This window comes from Pholcus phalangioides, unplaced genomic scaffold (genome assembly GCF_987345545.1).
Source record: "Pholcus phalangioides strain wild (caught in Gottingen) unplaced genomic scaffold, Ppha-v1.0 ptg000043l_1, whole genome shotgun sequence".
Classification (NCBI taxonomy): Eukaryota; Metazoa; Arthropoda; class Arachnida; order Araneae; family Pholcidae; genus Pholcus; species Pholcus phalangioides.
Window position 1 is genome coordinate 3,838,517 of NW_028301629.1, and position 18,554 is coordinate 3,857,070.

The window sequence follows — 18,554 nt, forward strand, 5'->3', positions numbered from 1 at the left end:
GATACAGGCGGCATGGAAGGTAATACCAATCGTCTCCATCGATATCAATGACGGAGCCGACTGATTGTTAATGCACTGTATATGCATGCAGGGTGCATAGCTAACAGCACGCACCGCAAATTACTGGTGCACAGTTGATCTTAGGCCGGTATTACACTATAAAAGTTTGATAAAATCTCTTTTATAAAACTCAAAAAATTCAACCAATAAAGCTCATAGGTTACATTCGAGCAAATGCAACCGATAATCTTATTGGTTAAATTCTAGAAAATGCGACAGGTGACCTTATTGGTTGCAAGTTTTATAAAAGGACTTTTACCAAACTTTTATAGTTTAATCTCGGTTTAAAGCCGGATTTTCATAGGAGCAGGTTTTCTGTGCCACGTGCAACGTGAATCGCCTAGTGCGACACGCCGTCCACTCACCATTAAGAAAAGCAGTATGCCTGTTCTCTACAGAGCGTAATACGGCTCACGACAGCGATTTACGTCGGGCGAGATTGGCCGACTGCTTCCGGAGGAGTCAAATGCGTCGTGCGCCGCGGTTTTGCCGAGCTTAGCAGGCAATAGCCTAGGGCGGCAAATTTGAAGAATGAGTGATCAAGAGAATTGACTAGAGTGGTAGAAAGGGCGGCAAAATTTGTGTAGCTCATAGGCAGCAAAATCATACTACCACGTTTGGGGACGGGGGGGGGCAACTGCCCGGGTGGTGAAATTTAGTGGGGAGGAGGAGGAGGCAATTTTTTAGGCTGGAATAAAAACATCGCAATGAAATCATCGAAATTTACAGTGAAGAGGGCGGCAAAAATCATGTTTGTCCCCCACCCCAAACACTTAACTTTTTACCGCGAGCCGGATTGGCCCAAATCAAAGAGTAAAAAGTAATAACATTGCTTAAAAAAAAAAAAAAAAAAAAAGATACCATGCGAAGAGTTGTTGGCGATATTTTTGATAGCTTGGCGTGAATTCTCCATCCAAACACACACACACACACGAAAACGCAGGTGATAATCTTCCCTGAGCAGCAACTCACGAGCTCGCATTCAAGCACGGCAGGTCGCCGATTGATGGCGTTCGCGTCCCAGCTTCTGTGGGGATCGGGGAGAATAACCATTGTTTCACAGACACATGGATTAAGAACAACATTATTCTCGAGGACTTGGACAATCAACTGACAGTTCGCGTTAGAGAGTGTGTGTGTGTGTATGTAGTTAGTCAGTCGTCTTTGATACCTCAACAAAGTCGGAACATTTCCCCTCAAAGATCCCCCTACGAGTCACCTGGAATTGTTTTTTCTCTCTTGTTCATCTTTCAAAATTACATGGTGGCATAGGTGATGGGGCAACCTGGCAAGACTCTGGCCACTACCCTCACACCCATTGATGTCGTGAAGGCCGACTGGTTGTCGAAAGGTGGCTGTGGGGTAGTCAAGCCCGTGGCCAAGCCGGCAACCGAGATGACACCTCCTCGGCAACTTGTCGTGAATGTTGTGTCCCCGGCCCAGAATGGTGTTGTCGAAGTTCAGGAATATATTGTTGATCCGGGTACGAAGACTACTTATCTCAAGGGGAAGTTTCTTGGCAAGGTAAGAATATTTTATGTTGTATTTATTTTCGAAGTGTCACTAACGTTCGTGTGGTTGGAAGGTGATCCCAGGTTATATCCCCTCCACTTCCTCAGTGAAAAATTTGTTTCCAGCAGTTTCAGCTCAGGCCCCCCTCGTCCTATCTAGGCCCCCCCCCCACTCATCCAAGAGCGAGACCCTGTCTGCTTATTGAATTTAATCAAGATCAAATTTGTAATGAACAATTTTTTAAATCGATTTCTGGAACCCTTGGCTAAGCACGGATCCTTGGGCCTCGTGATAATATGATCTGGAAAAAAATTCTTGAAATAGCCTGTGAATTGATAGGTAGAGGCATTTACAGTCGGGCTGGGACTTCAGAAAAATATATTTCCTCGGGAGGGCCTGTCCAGAAGGTAGCTGATCCATGGCCCCACATCCTGCACTAGGGCCTCCAAGTCATATTTTTTACGGGCCCCTTAGGTAGTGAATTTATAAAGTGAAAAAAAAAAATTATCGTCGCTGGAGCCCGATTAGCCCCCCACCCTTGGGCTAACGATGGGTAACCCATCTATCTAAAGAGCCGAATAATATAGGAAAAATGGGTCTGCGTAAAATACGGGCCTGGGCTAAAGAGCTTCCTTCTTGTGGGGATTTTATGCATGGCCTTCTCAACATCGTGGGTCCCCCCCGGACGAAGTGATGTTTTGTTGTCCCATACTTAACCGTAAGTGACAGCTTATACATATTTGCATGCATTTGATAATCACAGTACCAGGTCTCTCAGCGTGTTAGCGCCCCCCCTCCCCCCCAAAGAAATGATAGCTGGTTCTATGGGCAGCGCTGCTGGATTCTGAAAGAACAGTCAGTCACATTTTTTTACCCACCATATTTCACTTGAAAGCTTTATTCATTCAAAGCTGTCGGTAGACCCCCCCCCCCCCAACACTTGTCGTTAATCCGCTTTCACCTGATTTTTTACCCGTGGCCTACCCAGAATATCCCAGTACCGCAAGTGGGACATTTGGCCAGGTTGAGAACACTCTGATAGGGGCCGTCTTAAGAACATCATGGGCCCTGGGGTCCAAGTGATTTTTCTGAATCCCTACCTGGAAAGTTCTCGAAAAGTTCAACTACTAGTTTTTCTGAGGCCTTTCTCTTGAGGTGCCCGGGTGGGGCCCATTGCGTTAAGACGGCACTGCACACTGGTCCAGGATGTTGAATGTGATTCAAGCAAGTAATAAAAATGGTGTGAAATTCTATCCATGGTGTGACCTTCTATGACTGTAAGTAATGAGCGCAGGTGTTTCTGGGTTTAAAATCATATTGACCACGTGAGGGAAAGGAAGAGACGAATGCAGCTGTCAGTGGAAGGAACCGAACCGTCTAATAAATAAATTTCATAGGAACCCGAACTTGGCCTTGTGTAGATCAGATATGTAGTAACTTGTCCTGCCATGGCTGACCTAGAAAATTTCTCTGGGGCTGATGGGAATTTTTTTTGTTTTGATGGGGGGGGGGGGGAATCAATTATAAGGTTCTTAAATTGGGACGTTTTGCGTTTTTTTAGCACTAGTAGATGTAAAAAAATGGCCCCCACATCCGCGAGGCCAGCTTTCATAAATTCCGGATCTTTTTTTCACGTTGTATGCTTTATATGCGTATAACGTTTTTTCAACACCCATCATGAATAACCGTTGTAAATGGGAAAACGTTTTAACCGGGAAATATCTTAATGGGAGTTAAAAACTATCATACGAAAATTAGTCGTACTAAGTGGTAGAAACGTTCTAAGTATAAGCGGGATATATATACTGTACATATATAGGGTGTAATTTTGCTCGCAACCGGAAGGGGGGGGGGTTAATTGATGGGCCAATGAAGCCCTGGGTCCGAGTCAAGCGGGGGGAGGGGCGAATAATGAAGGCTTTCATTTATTCTGAATTTTCAATTGCCATTCATAATAAACAGTGTGTGTATATTTTTCTTATTTTCATTTCTGTACAAACGTGTATTTGTGCATTTCTGTATGCCATTTTTTTCCCCTTCAGAATATATAAAAACAGCAGAGGGCATAGACACCGGAATCTGGGGATCCAATAGTCAACAAAAAATGCCTTCCCGCGCACAGGCTTGAGTCCCTTTATCCGCCCTCCGGTCATTTTTTGGCCCTTTATATTTATTTCCTCATATACTGTATTTATACAAAAACTGGAAAATACGATAGATCCCGTTTATAACGTTTTTCAAAAAAAAAGTCATGGAAGAAATATCCTAAGATGTGGATATATCCTATCATGGTTAGAAGTTTCAGAAAAATTCTTTTATGAAACGTTCGAGCAAATGCAACCTACAGTTTACAAAATTTTATAGTGTAATTCCCCGACCTAAGCGAGAGAACGCTTTAAACGGGAAATCTCGGTGAGAATTAGCAAGAGTTGGAACCATCAAGATGTGTTGTACTAAGCGGGAAAATGTTCCAGATAAGATCCACCCCACCCCCCATTCTAGAAACCTTTTCGGACCCCGTTTTGTGATTCTATGGCGTAAAAACATCAAAAATAATAAGATTTATCTCGGATCCTTGGTCTGGAGCGGGGTCAGCCCCACCGTTGGGGGAGAGCAAGGCGGTATCCGCTGTATAAGTTTGATCCCCCCCCCCATCTATTACCTTTTCAGCCATCCATTGTGGGGGTCAGTTATGAAATTGTTTTATAAAGTGACACCTCTCGATGTTATTAACCCAACCGAGGGCCAACGAAAATGCCTAAATTGCTCGTCGGATAGTCAATTTGTGTGGTTATTAGTGGGTTTACACAACACAAATTATACACAAATACAACGCCACAACAGGCAAATTGCCCAACGAGGTGGCTGACTTAAGACATTATGGATCCCCGAGCCATTATTTTTTTTTTTTGGAGTCCCTACCTACTACTGCTACACCACACATGCACCCCCCCCCTCCACGGAGCCCCCCCCCCAACGAACCGGTACATGCGGGAATGTGCGTGTACGTGTAGTGCAACCTGACGTAAAGTTTGTTTCGGTGTAATGCTTGTTATGTGTAGTGCTGTATCTGCCCCCAGTTTTTCTAACTATGAGTGAAGTGTTATGGTTGAATGATTTACCGTTGTAGGACTGTTGCTCTCTGTGGCGAGACTTTTTAACGGGGAGATCGGCTCGCATTTGCGCCTTGAAGTTGGGAACCACAGAAAACCAACTTCAGCCGACCACCACTGTGGGGTTCGAACCCGGATCCTCGCATCACGAGTCCGGCATTATAACCACTCGACCACCACAGCGGTGGATTGGGTTATGAGTCATAGTCGTGGGTTGAGGTGACGACGATGTATTTTTTTTCCATATTATTGAACTTTCTTCGGGAGACTCTTGGGATAGGGACAAAGTCGGGTTTGCAATCAGTAGGAAATAGTGAAAACTTGGAGAGGCACTCTCAGACGCCTTAAAAGTAAACCGGGCATTTGGAGAGGTGGCTCCTTTTGATATGGGTGACTGATGTATAGGGGGGGAGGAAGTCTGAAGGAAAAAGTGGCCCCTTAGAGGCGTTTCACCGTATACCTTCTCCAACCATCAAGGGTTTTTTTTTTTAGGGTTGGATTGTTTATATGACCCTGCTGCATGTCTGGACAAGTTTTTAGGTGAACACCTGCTGTACGACCACAACTTGCTCCGAGGCGAACCTGCCAGCTGTTCCGAGGATTTCTCCCAGCCTCCCCGCTATCTCACCTTTTCGTTATACAATTATGAGGCCCCCCCCCCCCCCCTGTAGCCCCATTGGGAAGGCCTGTAGCCGGCCAACTGTTTTGCTTTTTTTTTTTCAATACTGAGCTCTCTGAAGACTCAAAATTTGTTCCAAGGTAAGAAAGAAAGTACTGGTTGTAATTACTGATTGACCAATAGGAATTCGTTTTAAGCAACTCATTATTGACAATGAATTTTTACGATTAAGTTTCCAGGAAAAAGAGATATTCTGTATTTTTACGTCGATAAATAACGATCATGATCTTGTTCGAAGATGTGCCGTCTAAACGCACGGCCCCTCGAGAGGAGAAAGAGGGAGGGCCTAACAAAAATGAGAACTGTTTGAATTTTTGAGAATTTGCTAGGTAGGGCCTCAGAAAAATTACTTGGCCCGAGGGCCAATGATGTTCTTAAGACGGCCCTGCACGATGCTTCAGGTATCGATTTAATTGAGAAAGTTGACAGTACACGTCAGGTGGCGCAGTTCAACTTCGAATACATTTAATTATGGGAATATTTTTTTTTGGAAAAACAGCTTTTGTTTGAAGCAACAACATTGTTTCTGATTGTTTATTAACGAAACACCTAAATGCAATACGTGTAGAGGATCCCCCCCGCTATCTCACCTTTTCGTTATACAATTATGAGGCCCTCCGTAGCCGCGTATTAAAGGGATTCTGAATGTCCATGGTGATGGTGATGAGACATTTACAAAATCCGGTCCGCTGGCCGAATGCGGCGATAAGCGTAAATTTGTATCTGAATTGCCAAATATTCGCTCCTCTGAATGAGGCCTACCAAGGGACTCACTCCGGCCCGTGGTAGAAGTTCCTAATGAATGGTATCAACACACACACCACGATAGATTCACCAGTTTTTAGGCCGCGAACGGTATCCGCATCACATCTGGCCCGCTGACTTTTATGCCGTACATCGCCGTGGCTTCATCGACAGTCACCAATTTTAGTTAGCCATTGACCCGGTTAAGGGCCTGGGTGGCCCGTTGACTGAAAAGATAGCGCACCCTTGCGAGAGGAAGGTGCGGGGGGCTGTTATCGACCTTATTTTTTTTTTACGCGATTAATTTTCTGTGCAACCAATATTCGCTAAAAATCTTGGCGCCTGGGGCCCCTTGTTCGAAGATGTGGAGCGAGCGGGGGGGGGGGGGGTTGGTGCTGGTCATTCAAGTTCTGATTATAGTGTATTTTCATTTTTTAGAAAACTTTCCTCGTATACAGTTCTCTGGAGGCGAAAAATATGCGTGTTTTTTTTTTTCTTCGGTCGTAAAACGGATTACGAACAAGAAAAAAAAGATCGAGAGCGAAACGCGCCTCGTTGGTATGCAGGTAACGCGGTGCTGGCCCCCAAAACCGCATTTTTTTCCCACAACCCACCAGCCAATACGTACGCATACTTTCTCGTTCTGCCTGCAATAATAACAATAATATCAACAAAAGCCACTTTTTTCTTTTCCCCCCCAGTGGAAAAGAAATATATTATTGCGAAAGCATTATTTTGTAGACCAGCTGAGAATGTCTTAAGAAATGCGAATCGATTTGATCCGATTTTGGTGTTTATATGTTGGTTTCGATACAGACAAATGATCCTCCGTGATTAGTAGATACTTACCTAATTTACATGCGTTTATGACCGAACGAACTGTAAATGCGAACCCATTAGGTTGTCGTGAATATTTTAGGCGTTTTTGATTGGCGCATGTTTCAGCTGCTGACGTGTGCTTTGACGAAAACCTTCTGTGGCAGCGCTGGAAATTGAAAATTTCACTGTCCCATCGGAACCGGTGTATTTTGAATAATTTCACATGGGGATTTAATATGGCTTAGTATTGTCAAATTTTATATACACAACACTCAATTTATTGTTCAATGGATTTGGTGGAACAGGGCTTGACAATGACATCGTAAAACAATTCTGTTGCCGAAAAAATCTTTTAAGTGGCCAATGATGTTCCTTTCGACTTTTCCAGTGCATAGTGACCCCCCCCCCCCCTCAATGTTGATAGCTACGCTATTACAAATTATAGAAATTTCTTGTTGCCCTCAGACTCCAATTTAATAACACCTGACGCCCGAAATTTGTCAAGCCCCGTGAAAAACTAGTTTCTCTCATTCCTACCTATTATAAGGAAAAACTTTTTCTCGGGGCCCAATAGCTTAAGACAATCCATAGAGACCTATTTTGTATCGCGACCTCCCAGTCTTTTCCAGTCCAAGGCTGGTGGAAATTTGGGGGGGGGGGGGAGAGGCGTAGAGTTTTCAGGCATAGTTCTATGCAAGGCCGTTTCAACATCATGGGTCCCCGAAAAAGTGATGCTCTGAAAGGCAACAGCTGGAAGAAACAACTTAGATATTTGTTCTTGCTTTAGTCATAGTACCAGATCTTTCATCATGTAGGCCTCTAATGAGCATGAGACACCCACCCCCCTTCCCACGGATCTAGCCTGGATGAACCCCGGTAGTCCAGATTCTATGAAATAATAAAGAAATAAAAAAAGCCTAATTTCTTGGCAGATGGATTTTTTTTCCAACTCTCTGTGGTTCCCCCTTAATCCCTTGTCGTGACCCAAATGGGAAAAAATATCCCAGGACCACAAGGAGGCCATATTGCTTCAGGTTGACTACTGGTCTAGAAGATAAAGTATGGTGTCAATGTTGATGTTTCAAAACCGTCAAAAGAGTTAGACCGGCATTACATCATAAAAGTTTGACAAAAATCTTTTACAAAACTTGAAAAAAAACATGTAAGCTTATTGGTTACATTCGCTCGAATGGCTTATTGGTTGAATTTTTCAAGTTTTATGAAAGAACTTGTATAAAACTTTCATAGTATACTACCGGCTTCTTAGTCTTGAACAATTTTTCTTTCAAGAGAAACTCAGAATTCAGGACAACCTTGTATTTATCTGTTCGTTGGGACCGGAGAAATATCTATTGGTAAAAAGATTATGAATGATGAAGTCTCAAATTTGAATACCTGTTAATTATAATGGTGTATAATTTTCTTCGTGACACATGTTGTAGGCCGTATCAAAGAATCTGAATCCATTACCAAGTGTCCAGTGATGAATTGACACCATCGACACGCGCTCGCGCATCACGCTCCCCTGAGCGTGAAATACACATGTCATGTCAGTGCTGACTCTGGACAGTAACGTAAGCTCGAAGACGATGGAGTAAACTCGACCCCAATGTCACACCCTAATCGTTCGTTGCTTAAGAATAATGGAAATAGATGTGCTTATTATTTATTATTTTTCCCAACAGTCTGCGAATCAAAGGTTTCTCATTTTTTGAATGAGTCTGGATGAATTCTGTGTCAGGGACACGCAAGAGTGGCATCCAAGTTTACGCCGTCGAAACGTTGAGGCCTATTTCTATGTCTTTTTTATTTTTTTGTCCCTCCGGCGAAATTTGCTTTGCCAATTGCGTTTCCCGCCTTCACTTTGTAAATGGTACTTTATTTCCCTTCCAAAAAAGCCTCTTTTGTATTACAAATCGCATTAACATAATTTAATCTGAAGCCATCCTTATTGAGATGTCTGTGGGGGGGGGGGGGGGTTGTTCTTGAACAAGTATCGCACTGAACCTGATTTCTGCATGGACAAGTTGATCATTTGAAGCAAGTTTGCGCGAGTTTAGTCCGGAGCACGTTAAATTTGAAGCAAATTCGCTGACCAAACAAATCATATCTGTGACCCGTATCTTGTGCCCTTGTCTGTTTCATCCAAGGCCTCCCTCCTTACCTTGAATTCAAAGTCAGGCCCTGGTAATGAAGGATTATCATGTAAATACCACGAACTAATATTTCGATAGCTATGAACACATTGCCGTCTTAACGGATGGACCCCTCCCGGCGTCAAGAAAGTGAGATAGAATTAAAATTTTGAGACTGGCTCACACTGGTCAGACGAGGCAAGATGAGACACGAGTCCATGATGCTCCTAAGATGGCCCTGGCCACAAATGTACCTCATGGACATTCTTCTCGAGAATTTCTAACGAACTGGCACATGTCGGAAAGTTTTGAATTTCCTAGATTATTCTCTGTACTTGTATATCTGGATGCGCACATGCATTAAGACAGCCTTAGCTTTGTCCATGACTATATATCGTTTTTTTTATTATCGACACCCGTGGCTTCCTTACTGTAAGGATGAGGTTCGTCAGTTTTGGTTAATCATTATTGGGTTCGGATCAAATTACCGACGAGTATATTAATTAGTTGAGTGCAGGACCGTAAGTAGATACTTGGTCAGCCGGGGTAAGTATGTACCTTGACGCTCCCAAAGCAGAATGGTTTGCGTTGTTCTGCAACGAGCCCCCCTCTGGCTGGAAACGTTCTGTGGTAAAAATTCCCATAATAGTACCTACACCTACCTTATAATTCCTCCACATTGTTCTGCACAACGTGTGCCACAGATTTCGTCACATTCTGCTTTGGGGAGTTGACGGCCCTCTCATTATGTTGAGCGAGCTTTGTAAGGGTGACTTTGGAGCCTGGTGGGCTGCACTCGCCGGTCATCTCCCCAGTTGCGGTCCGTCCGTGTGCAAATTTGTTGTCTGTGATTCCCAACTTCGTGCCTATCTTCACGTTAAAAAGTCTCGCAATAGACCTACAACGGTAAAAATATTCAATCATTACACTTGACTCTCAATTTGAAATACAGATGGCAGCACTAAAAATTTACGTACCTAACTGCCTGAGTGCGTATATAGTGTTCCATATACGAACTCAGACAATTAGGTGCACACACTCACACTAAAGGCCGTAACTACAGGAAGACGGGGCGGCAGTTTTAGGTGGGAACATATAACACCATTACAAAATTATCGAATTTTAAAGTTGTTGGGGGAGGGGGGGAAATAATGTTTGCCCCGAGCGGCAAAAATCTCAGTTACGGCCCTGCTCTCACTCCCAGCATAATCAGTAGTAAATCGCCCATGGCGATAGATCAGAGCTGTGCTCGGTTTGAAAGGGGAAAAAAATCCGTCAGCAATTTGGGAAAAATTATTTTTCCTGTGGTCACTGTGTGTGTGAGAATACAAACACATGCACCAATGTTCGCCCCGACGCCCCTTCGGAGCAGTTACGCTCTTTTTTTCCGCAATCATTGTTACGTACAGAAACGGAACGGGGTTATGGAGCACTGAACGGGATCCTATAATCTCTTTCGAGAGAGAAATCCTATTCAAGTACCAAGAATTTTTCTTACAAATTGTGGGAATGCCTCGAGCGATTTCCTTTGGATTCCTTATAGTGAAATGGTTGAAATTATGGAACTCGTTATCCCCTTTGATTAGGTGGTGCTCGTTTAGCTTCTTGCCTGTAGTCATTTTCTTTCCTTAAATCTTGGAGAGAATTTATTGTTCTTCCACTCAATTCCAGCTCCGCGGAGCCGTTCTCATATGATGCGCAGCCATTGAAGTGCGAAACGGTCGGAAAAATGATGAATATGCCCATTCTCATATTGCTATCCTTTAGCATTAGAGGGGGATAATAGAGATTTAAGGGCTTCGTCGATGAAAGAGTCGATGAGTAAATGCCATTTGCAGTATATTCCCTATTTTCCGCACTGTACACAGAACATGCTCAGGTGCCGTAACCGGAATGACTTTTCGTAATCCAATGTTGATTGAAGGCTCGTCTAGGGTCCATTACGCATCCTGCAGTCAACCCACACTCAGAAACATTAAAAAATACCGCCCCTAAAATTTCTCCACCCCCCTCTGAATGTGCCCAATCATTTGAAGCGAATATCTCAATTCGGAATATTTTTTTAAAAGATTGTTTTGAACCGAGAAGTTTGTCAGTGGATATTTTCAGTTGTATCAATATGTGAGTGTGTTTTTGCCTCAAGTGGGATATGAATGGCCTTAGTTTCACGCATGGAACCCCATGAAAAACGCGACCTATTTTCCTTTTTTTTGGTAAATTTTTCTTCAGCCTGCTAATCCGTGGGAATGCATGAAAGAAAAAAAAACTTGGGAATATTCAGGCGGTTACTTTTTATTCAGTTGGGATTTTCAGCACTAGGTGTCGATGGGAAAGACCGGAATTGGAAAATAAAACTCTCAAAACATTCCTTACCCCGAATACTTTGTTCCACGTTTTTCAACCATGTTGCTGGACGCGGTAGCCCAGATACTCGCCTGAAGTACCAAAGGATATACTTAGGATTTGATACCCGGTCCGTCTTTGTCAGAAACTTTCCTGACACAAGGGTACAACAGAAACTGCGACATAGCCATGAGGGGGGGGGGGAGATTGCTACCACAGGGAGTCCCACATCGAGGGGTTCGCGCACAAACCACTCGGTGAGTATGGAAAAGGCTGCCGATCGGGAATAAATTGTATGCCCCGGTATAGTTAGCCCTCATGTGCAGAAAATGACCATGGGCAACAACAATGATCAGCCATGTTGCTTTGCAGCACCACGCCATCAAGTTATAAATCGGTAGAAGTCATTTCCACTTGAAGAATTATATTATGAGCTACATTGTGCTTGCTCATAATGAACATCTAGGGGTTGTTTATATTGTTATAAATACATAAAAAAAACGAAATCGGTGAATGGGATCATTTTTTCTGAAAATTTTCGCCATTATACGTATTTTGATTCCAAGTTTTTGTTCAAAAGTATTTTTTTTCCGATAGATAGCGCTTGAAAATCATTACAATTGATCCTTTTATTTACTGCTCATTCCACAACCCAATCGTTCAAGAAATTAAATGTTAGTTGCTGCTGAAATGGAAAGCTTGGTCTGCTTATTCTCGGTACGAAAAACAGCTGCCAAATTTGCCACAATTCGATTTCCTACTAAAAGAGTCTTCAACGTTTTTCGGGTCGCGAGCGCGCATCATCAGAAGAGTCTACAGGACTGACTTATTGAAACTTTCGTCTTAGAGCATCATTATTAAGAGGGCCGCCCCCCCCCCCCCAATTTAAAAAACTTTCTCTAACAGCTCTGGGAAGGGGTGTCTGGTCCTTTAATTCCTGTTTGGTTTTGTTGTAAAAAGTCCAAATGGGGGGGGGGCGTGGTTGCACTCTTCTAGGATCTCTGACATGTGCTCAAACTCAACTCAGAAGTCATGTCAGTCCTTGAACGGGGTGTGTGTGCATGTGAATATTTTTCGTGAAGATGAAATCAGGCACATTCGTCGAGCATTCCAAAGGATTCATCGAAAGCTGCGGTATTCGCACATGCAGGGGTTGACTAATCGTAGGGAAATTTAAGCGCCAGCCAAGTATTTCTCAACCCCCCCCCCCTCCCCCCCAGAGAAAAACGTTCTAAAACGTGACTATTTTTAACACTTTTCCGGGACTCATTCACCTCCTTCCCCCTTTTTAGACATGCTGACATGGATTTCGATAATTTTGTGCTTCACTTAGACCCAAGTTAAATAATCGATTATTGGCAATTTTAGGTGCCAATGCCAATTTTTCATCCGCCAGAACGACTTGGCTCCTGGGATTTGTCAAATCCTGGGCTATTGCTGTGAATCTCAAATGATGCGAGTCAATCGAGGTCAGATAGAAGATGAACACATTCACACGTAACTATGAGTAAACTTCTATTCATCACGTTAACAATGGACAACACTGTCGAGGCCTTAGCGACATCTTCAGTATGACAGCATCTATATCACAACTCTGACATGAACAGGAGTTGTTATAACGATGATTTTTGAAACAGGATGCGTCTGTATTTATTGTGCTCATATTTTTCACGTGTGCGGAATCGAGCACTCTTGGGGCTTCAGTGATCTCTTCGGTACTCGCAAGCAACAGGTTGAAGATACCTAGTCTACAAGGACTATATAAATTATTTTATTTCTGAAACCTGTGCCGTGGAGTTATTAAGTACAGCTTTACGTCCCTAGGACATAGTTTTTTTTAGGTAGCTCTTTTTGGAGTGTCTTTTTAAAAAAATTACCACACTGTAGATTTATCAGACTATCATTACAATTGGCTTGATAACTGGCCAGGGACGCCTCTTGAAGATGTGGTGGGGCCCATGCTCTGGGCTATTGGCCGTCGAGATTGTGTTGATATAAGGGGAAAAAGAACCATTGAGTCAATAGGTTTCCTTTTCTCTGATCCGTCACAGAAACAAAACAAACAAGTAATTGCCATTTCTCCAAGCGAAAACCAGAAACTTTCTCGTCGTCATATCGAGGAATTCGGAAAAAGAAACCTCAAGACAAAGAAGAGTTAAGGTTGATCCTCGAACCATAATTTCAATCATTCCTAGTGGCAACACGGATGAACAAACACACGGAGTGTTTCAAGGAAGGACTCTTTCTCTCTTGGTTTTTCTATTTAGTTGACTGTCCGCATGACGTCAACAGGAATAATAACTTTTCATCGAGTTAAACGACCTCTATCGGATATTTGGTGTTCCCCTCTTTCTCTTCAAGAAAAAAAAAAGGTTAATACAGAGAAGAAAAATTTTTGAATGTGTTTTTCTTTAATCTACGGATTTTTTTCTTACGAGAAGAAAAATGCAATGTGAATGATGCAGCTGGTTTCTCAAAGTTTCGATTTCAATCATGTGTTTTGAGAGAAAACCCCTCCTTCGAATCTGGTTCTTAGAGGGATTCCTGATTCACTTGGTATTTGATGGATCGAGGAGAAATCAATCATTTTTATTTTGGATATGTTGATGGTTGACTCCATTTGGCACAGCAGTAATTACCTTATATCCATTTTGTTTTACAGCCGAGAAGAAAAACCTGCAATTTTACGGACTACCTGTCATGTACTCAACACCAGACTCAATTGCTTTCTAGCCCGCCCCCCCCTTCCTTTTGTATAAGGGACTAAGATTGTCTCTGTAATGATGATTCTAGCGTAACCATGTCTTTTAGCACTGTTAACTGGTAAATGTATCCACTGTACTCCCTTCTCCCGAGTCCTTGAGTCATCAATCATTTCGCTTCCCTTCAGCCTCGTCACTGAAACCCCTTGAAATTTCGTAGTAAAAAAAAAAAACGTTCTGTCACTGAGATGGGTTCCCCGGGGTTGAAAGAAGTCAGTTCTTCATAGAAATAGATTGGTTTAACCGTGGCAGGGGTCCAGCAGTCCCCCCCCCTCCCTTGTCTTGGTCTTGTTGAAACATGTTGGATACCTGAAGGAGGAGGATAAGAAAGAAAAAAAAATGTAGCCTTTTCCACGTACAGACGTTCTCGGAACCGATACTGATACCTTATCTTGAAAAGTTGTGTGGGAAAACGGTGTACACTACTTTTTGTGACCCCCCGTTTCCGCTTGGGAACATACAGTAGTTCTTGGAAGTGTTTTGATCTTCTATGACTCAAATCGATAGTTTTTCCGATGTTGGGGGCGATGTGTGTCTTTATTATAGGGTTTTTCAATAAGCACCTACTTACCCGGGGAGGCTTTGGTCAAACGTTGCAGGAAAAGAGGACCTCCCCCCTACTCTGACACATTGTCTCGCTCGATTTATTTTCTATCCTACTTTCTAATCTATTGTTGTTTCTTTGAAAATTTCTTCGAACTTCTTAGGTCTGTGGTCTACCTTGGTCTGAGTAATTAATTCATATGCTCTCCCATTTACGATCCTAAAAAGTTTTTTTCCTCCCCCATCGCCTTATCTTCTAAGCCAACTTATAGGATCCCATATTGTATCGCTGTAGCTTCTACCGTCCCCTCTAGTTTGCCTCCCCCCTATAGGAGATGACCCTGGGTTTCTCAAATACAAACTTTCCCTGAGGGTGGGGGAACAGTATAAGACAGTGGTTCTCAACCTTTGGAAGCCCGCGGCCCGGTTTATTTCTTTTTTGTGAGAGGATGGCCAGGTCATACATACGACTAATGAGAAATAAATGGTTAAAAATGAAAAGGTGAACAACTCGTGGCCCGGTTTGACTGATGTTAGGGCCCAGCGGTTGAGAAACACTGGTCTAAGAAGATCACGGGTGAAAATCAATTGGATGAGGAGTCATGACAAGTGGTTGGAGGAGGGGTGCAGGATTATTGAAATTTTTTTTGGATGGGACGAAATGAAAATTTAATTTAATGCTTAAAAATTTTTCATTTAATACTTTTAAGGTGGGTAAAAGTGTGACTACTTTCAGAATCCAGCAGACTGCCCATAGAACCAGGGTCATGTTAATCATCCAGGACCTTCACGAAGAGATCTGGTATTTGCCCGGGGCACCCAACGATGTACAGAAGTTCTCTGAACTCCATCCAAGAGATCCGGAGATCGACTTTATTCCTAAAATTTTTGTCGACCATAAATTTACTCAATTCAATTCGTAAGAAGGATCAATCACACTTCTAAACAGGGTCAAATTTGAAGAAGGGGGCTGAACGGGCTCGTCAATGCCAGGAATGGCGAATTTCAAGTTAAGAAAATTAGACTTTGTACAGGAGAGAGCACCGCAGCGAAAATATAAATCTGACTCTGAGGTTGTAGGGGTCCTGGAAAAGACCGGGGGACAGCACAAATACAAAATATTATTCAAGAGGAGAGGATTCCATGGGCGTGATAGGGTTAATACACATTGGCAGGGCCGTAACTAGAATTTTTGCCACCCCCACAACTTCAAAATTCGATAATTTTGTGACGGTGTGTTTTATGTTCCCACCTAAAATTTCCGTCTCTAAATTTTTCCGCCTGGGAAAGTTGCCCCCCCCCCCCCCCAATCTAGTTCCAGCCCTGACATTGGCCTATAAGTCAGGTTTCCAAGCGGTATAGACTTGGGTTCCACTAGAGTTTTTTTAGGACTTATACACATATATTAGGACTATAATCACTATAGTTTATCGGGAGGGGGGGGGGACATCGCATCGGTCGATCCATTAAGATTTCACTGCCGAAAGTCAGCCCTGGTTCTTCGACTCGCAGCAGTTCCCTGTAAGATATCATATTTTTTCGGTCTTCATGAGCAAATAGATGCTTGAAACTGTCGATGTTTGGTCGGAAAAGTTACTACAGTTTTCCGCCACATTTGTTCATTTTCCAGAAGTTAGTGGATTGGATTTTTGCGGGGGTTCTTTTTCCTGGTCTTTCAGGAAAAATGAATATGAATTTTCGAATAAGAGGATTCAATTGGAGGTGTCGATCTAGACCTCGCCAGCACGAGATCAGGCGCAGACATTGAGCACTATTAGGTGCGGATCCGGGGTTGGGGTGATCGCCCCTCCCAAGAGCGGAACAATGTAGGGAAATCTTTAGTACCATAAGATACGGAATGATCCAACGAATCTACGCATTAAGTCGCCCATTGCGACACAGCATTCTAGATTTGTACCTGCCTTCGGTCCATTTACTTTTGAAGATGCCTGCTCGGCTTCCTTAGCAGCTAAAGATTTTGGCCTCCGCTCCATTCGAAGCTGAAGCTTTTTGTCTCCTCTCCATTCGAATCTGAAGATGTTTGCTGCGGCTTTCTTCGTAGCTGAAGATGTCTGCCTCCACTGAGGCATGGATCCGCAAGAGCCGAATAATTTTGGGAATTTCTGTCCTGTAAAATACGGGACGACCCAACGAAGGTTCGTTGGGTCGTCCCAATAAGTCGCCACTTCCAACTAATCGCCCTGGATCCGCACTTGATTAGTAGCTTCATTGAGCACTGATAAATCGATATCACCTACTCTATACACCCACAAATTTCACTCCTTTAATGCGAACAAATCCATTCAAACGTAAATCTGAGGTATCTAGCCTCAATAGAACCAATAAAAAGTCAATAATCTCGAAGTCGAATAGGCGCTACAGCCGTGATTTTGGGAGATTTAGTTGGCCACTTAATAAAAGGACCCAGTGAGGTTTTCTTTTCTTCTTTGGTATACCTAACTCATTTATGAAGGAGTTTCGACCCTCAGGGCGATCGTAAAAAAAAGAAAGCGGCACCACCTTTCTCTTGAGTGAGGATGCCTTGCTGTTATACACCCTAAAGCCTTTCTTCTATAAACAACGGATAATGAACTCGTCCAAATACATTGAAGAGGAAATGGTGGGCAGAGTAGTGTTGTGTGCGTGTGTATAAAACTGTTCTTTTCTATTGCCCGTCCTTATCCTATTAGATGGCCTACAGGCGTTATGCCTCATCGAGCCCGAGTGCTGTTCTTGCTGCTCCGTATTATTATTCTTAGGCATTTACCTTGGGAGTTGTTATGTTATCAGGCAGGACAATGGGATGGGTAATAACTTTTCATGCTGCATATAATGTGAAGCGAAAGGGTTTCTCTCCGCAACTCCTCTCGCTTTCCTTCGGGTAGTTGTCAACTGAGATTGATTTGGGGTTGTGATAATATTCAGATTCGTGTATGGAGGAGACAGTTGCAGGAGAGTTTTGTGCCTTTGGGTGCCGAATCTTTCAATAGATGGTGAATATCAATTTTTTTTTAAACATAAATTTGGCTCTCGGCGTCCATGGTCGGGGGAGAGGGGCTCTTATTTGATCAACATACATGCTGAGACTAATCAAACGTTTATAATTCCCTAGTCGTGAAAGTTTACTTTGCAATTGCTTGGGGGGGGGGGGGAACTGGCGGATGACCGCTAAAGAAAGTTCCTACAAAACTTGCCGTATCCGACTGTTGGATATGAGCCCGAACTAGAGCCTTTCTCTCTCGGAGCGTGTTTCTGAGGCTTGTGGTTCCCAAACTTTGGCCACTCGCGGCTCCCCGGAATAGTCTAAAACAGAACCATTTTGTTTCAGAGCACTGAACAGGTAATTACCAATGTCGAAAGCTCGCCCTGACGCATACTTTGGGAAACCACTGGGCTAGAGGCCCTTTGGCGAGCGTGCTGAATTGATTTTCCTCATCCTTTTTTTGCGAAAAAAATTTTGAAATTTGGCTGATCAATGAGCTTTGTTAGCATTCTCACTCGTGAGTCAGGAACTGGTAATTTTCCAGCTAATCATCCACTAGGGCTTCCCTCATCCTAGTGATCATTCGTTTGCGCGTTTTCGTCTCAAACTCATTCTATTGTGGCTCCTCTTCCCTTTACGGCAGTGATTCTTACTTTCGCCCCCTTCCTTGGCCATCGTTTATCCATGACTCCGAAGAATAGTCTAGAAAAGGACCACGTCAAAACAATGAATAGGCACATTTCGATGTCGACAGATCACTACGACGCCCCTGGAAGCAGCGACGGACACTTTAAAAAACACTACCTTACGGTCATGTATCCAAGACGCTTTCATAGGCAACAACAGTTGAGCTTATAGGTT

At 43.2% G+C, this 18,554-nt stretch overlaps 1 protein-coding gene across 1 annotated transcript in view; it reads left to right on the forward strand.

Moving 5' to 3' along the window:
- The first annotated feature begins 1,012 nt into the window (after window positions 1-1,012).
- The window catches only part of LOC149063807 (serine/threonine-protein kinase PLK1-like), a 131,096-nt gene continuing 113,554 nt past the window's right edge, over window positions 1,013-18,554 (forward strand). Inside the window, exon 1 of the mRNA XM_089255656.1 lies at window positions 1,013-1,584. Within this exon, the coding sequence (XP_089111782.1) occupies window positions 1,336-1,584 (249 nt within the window). The 5' untranslated portion in view covers window positions 1,013-1,335. The remainder of the gene's footprint in view (window positions 1,585-18,554) is intronic.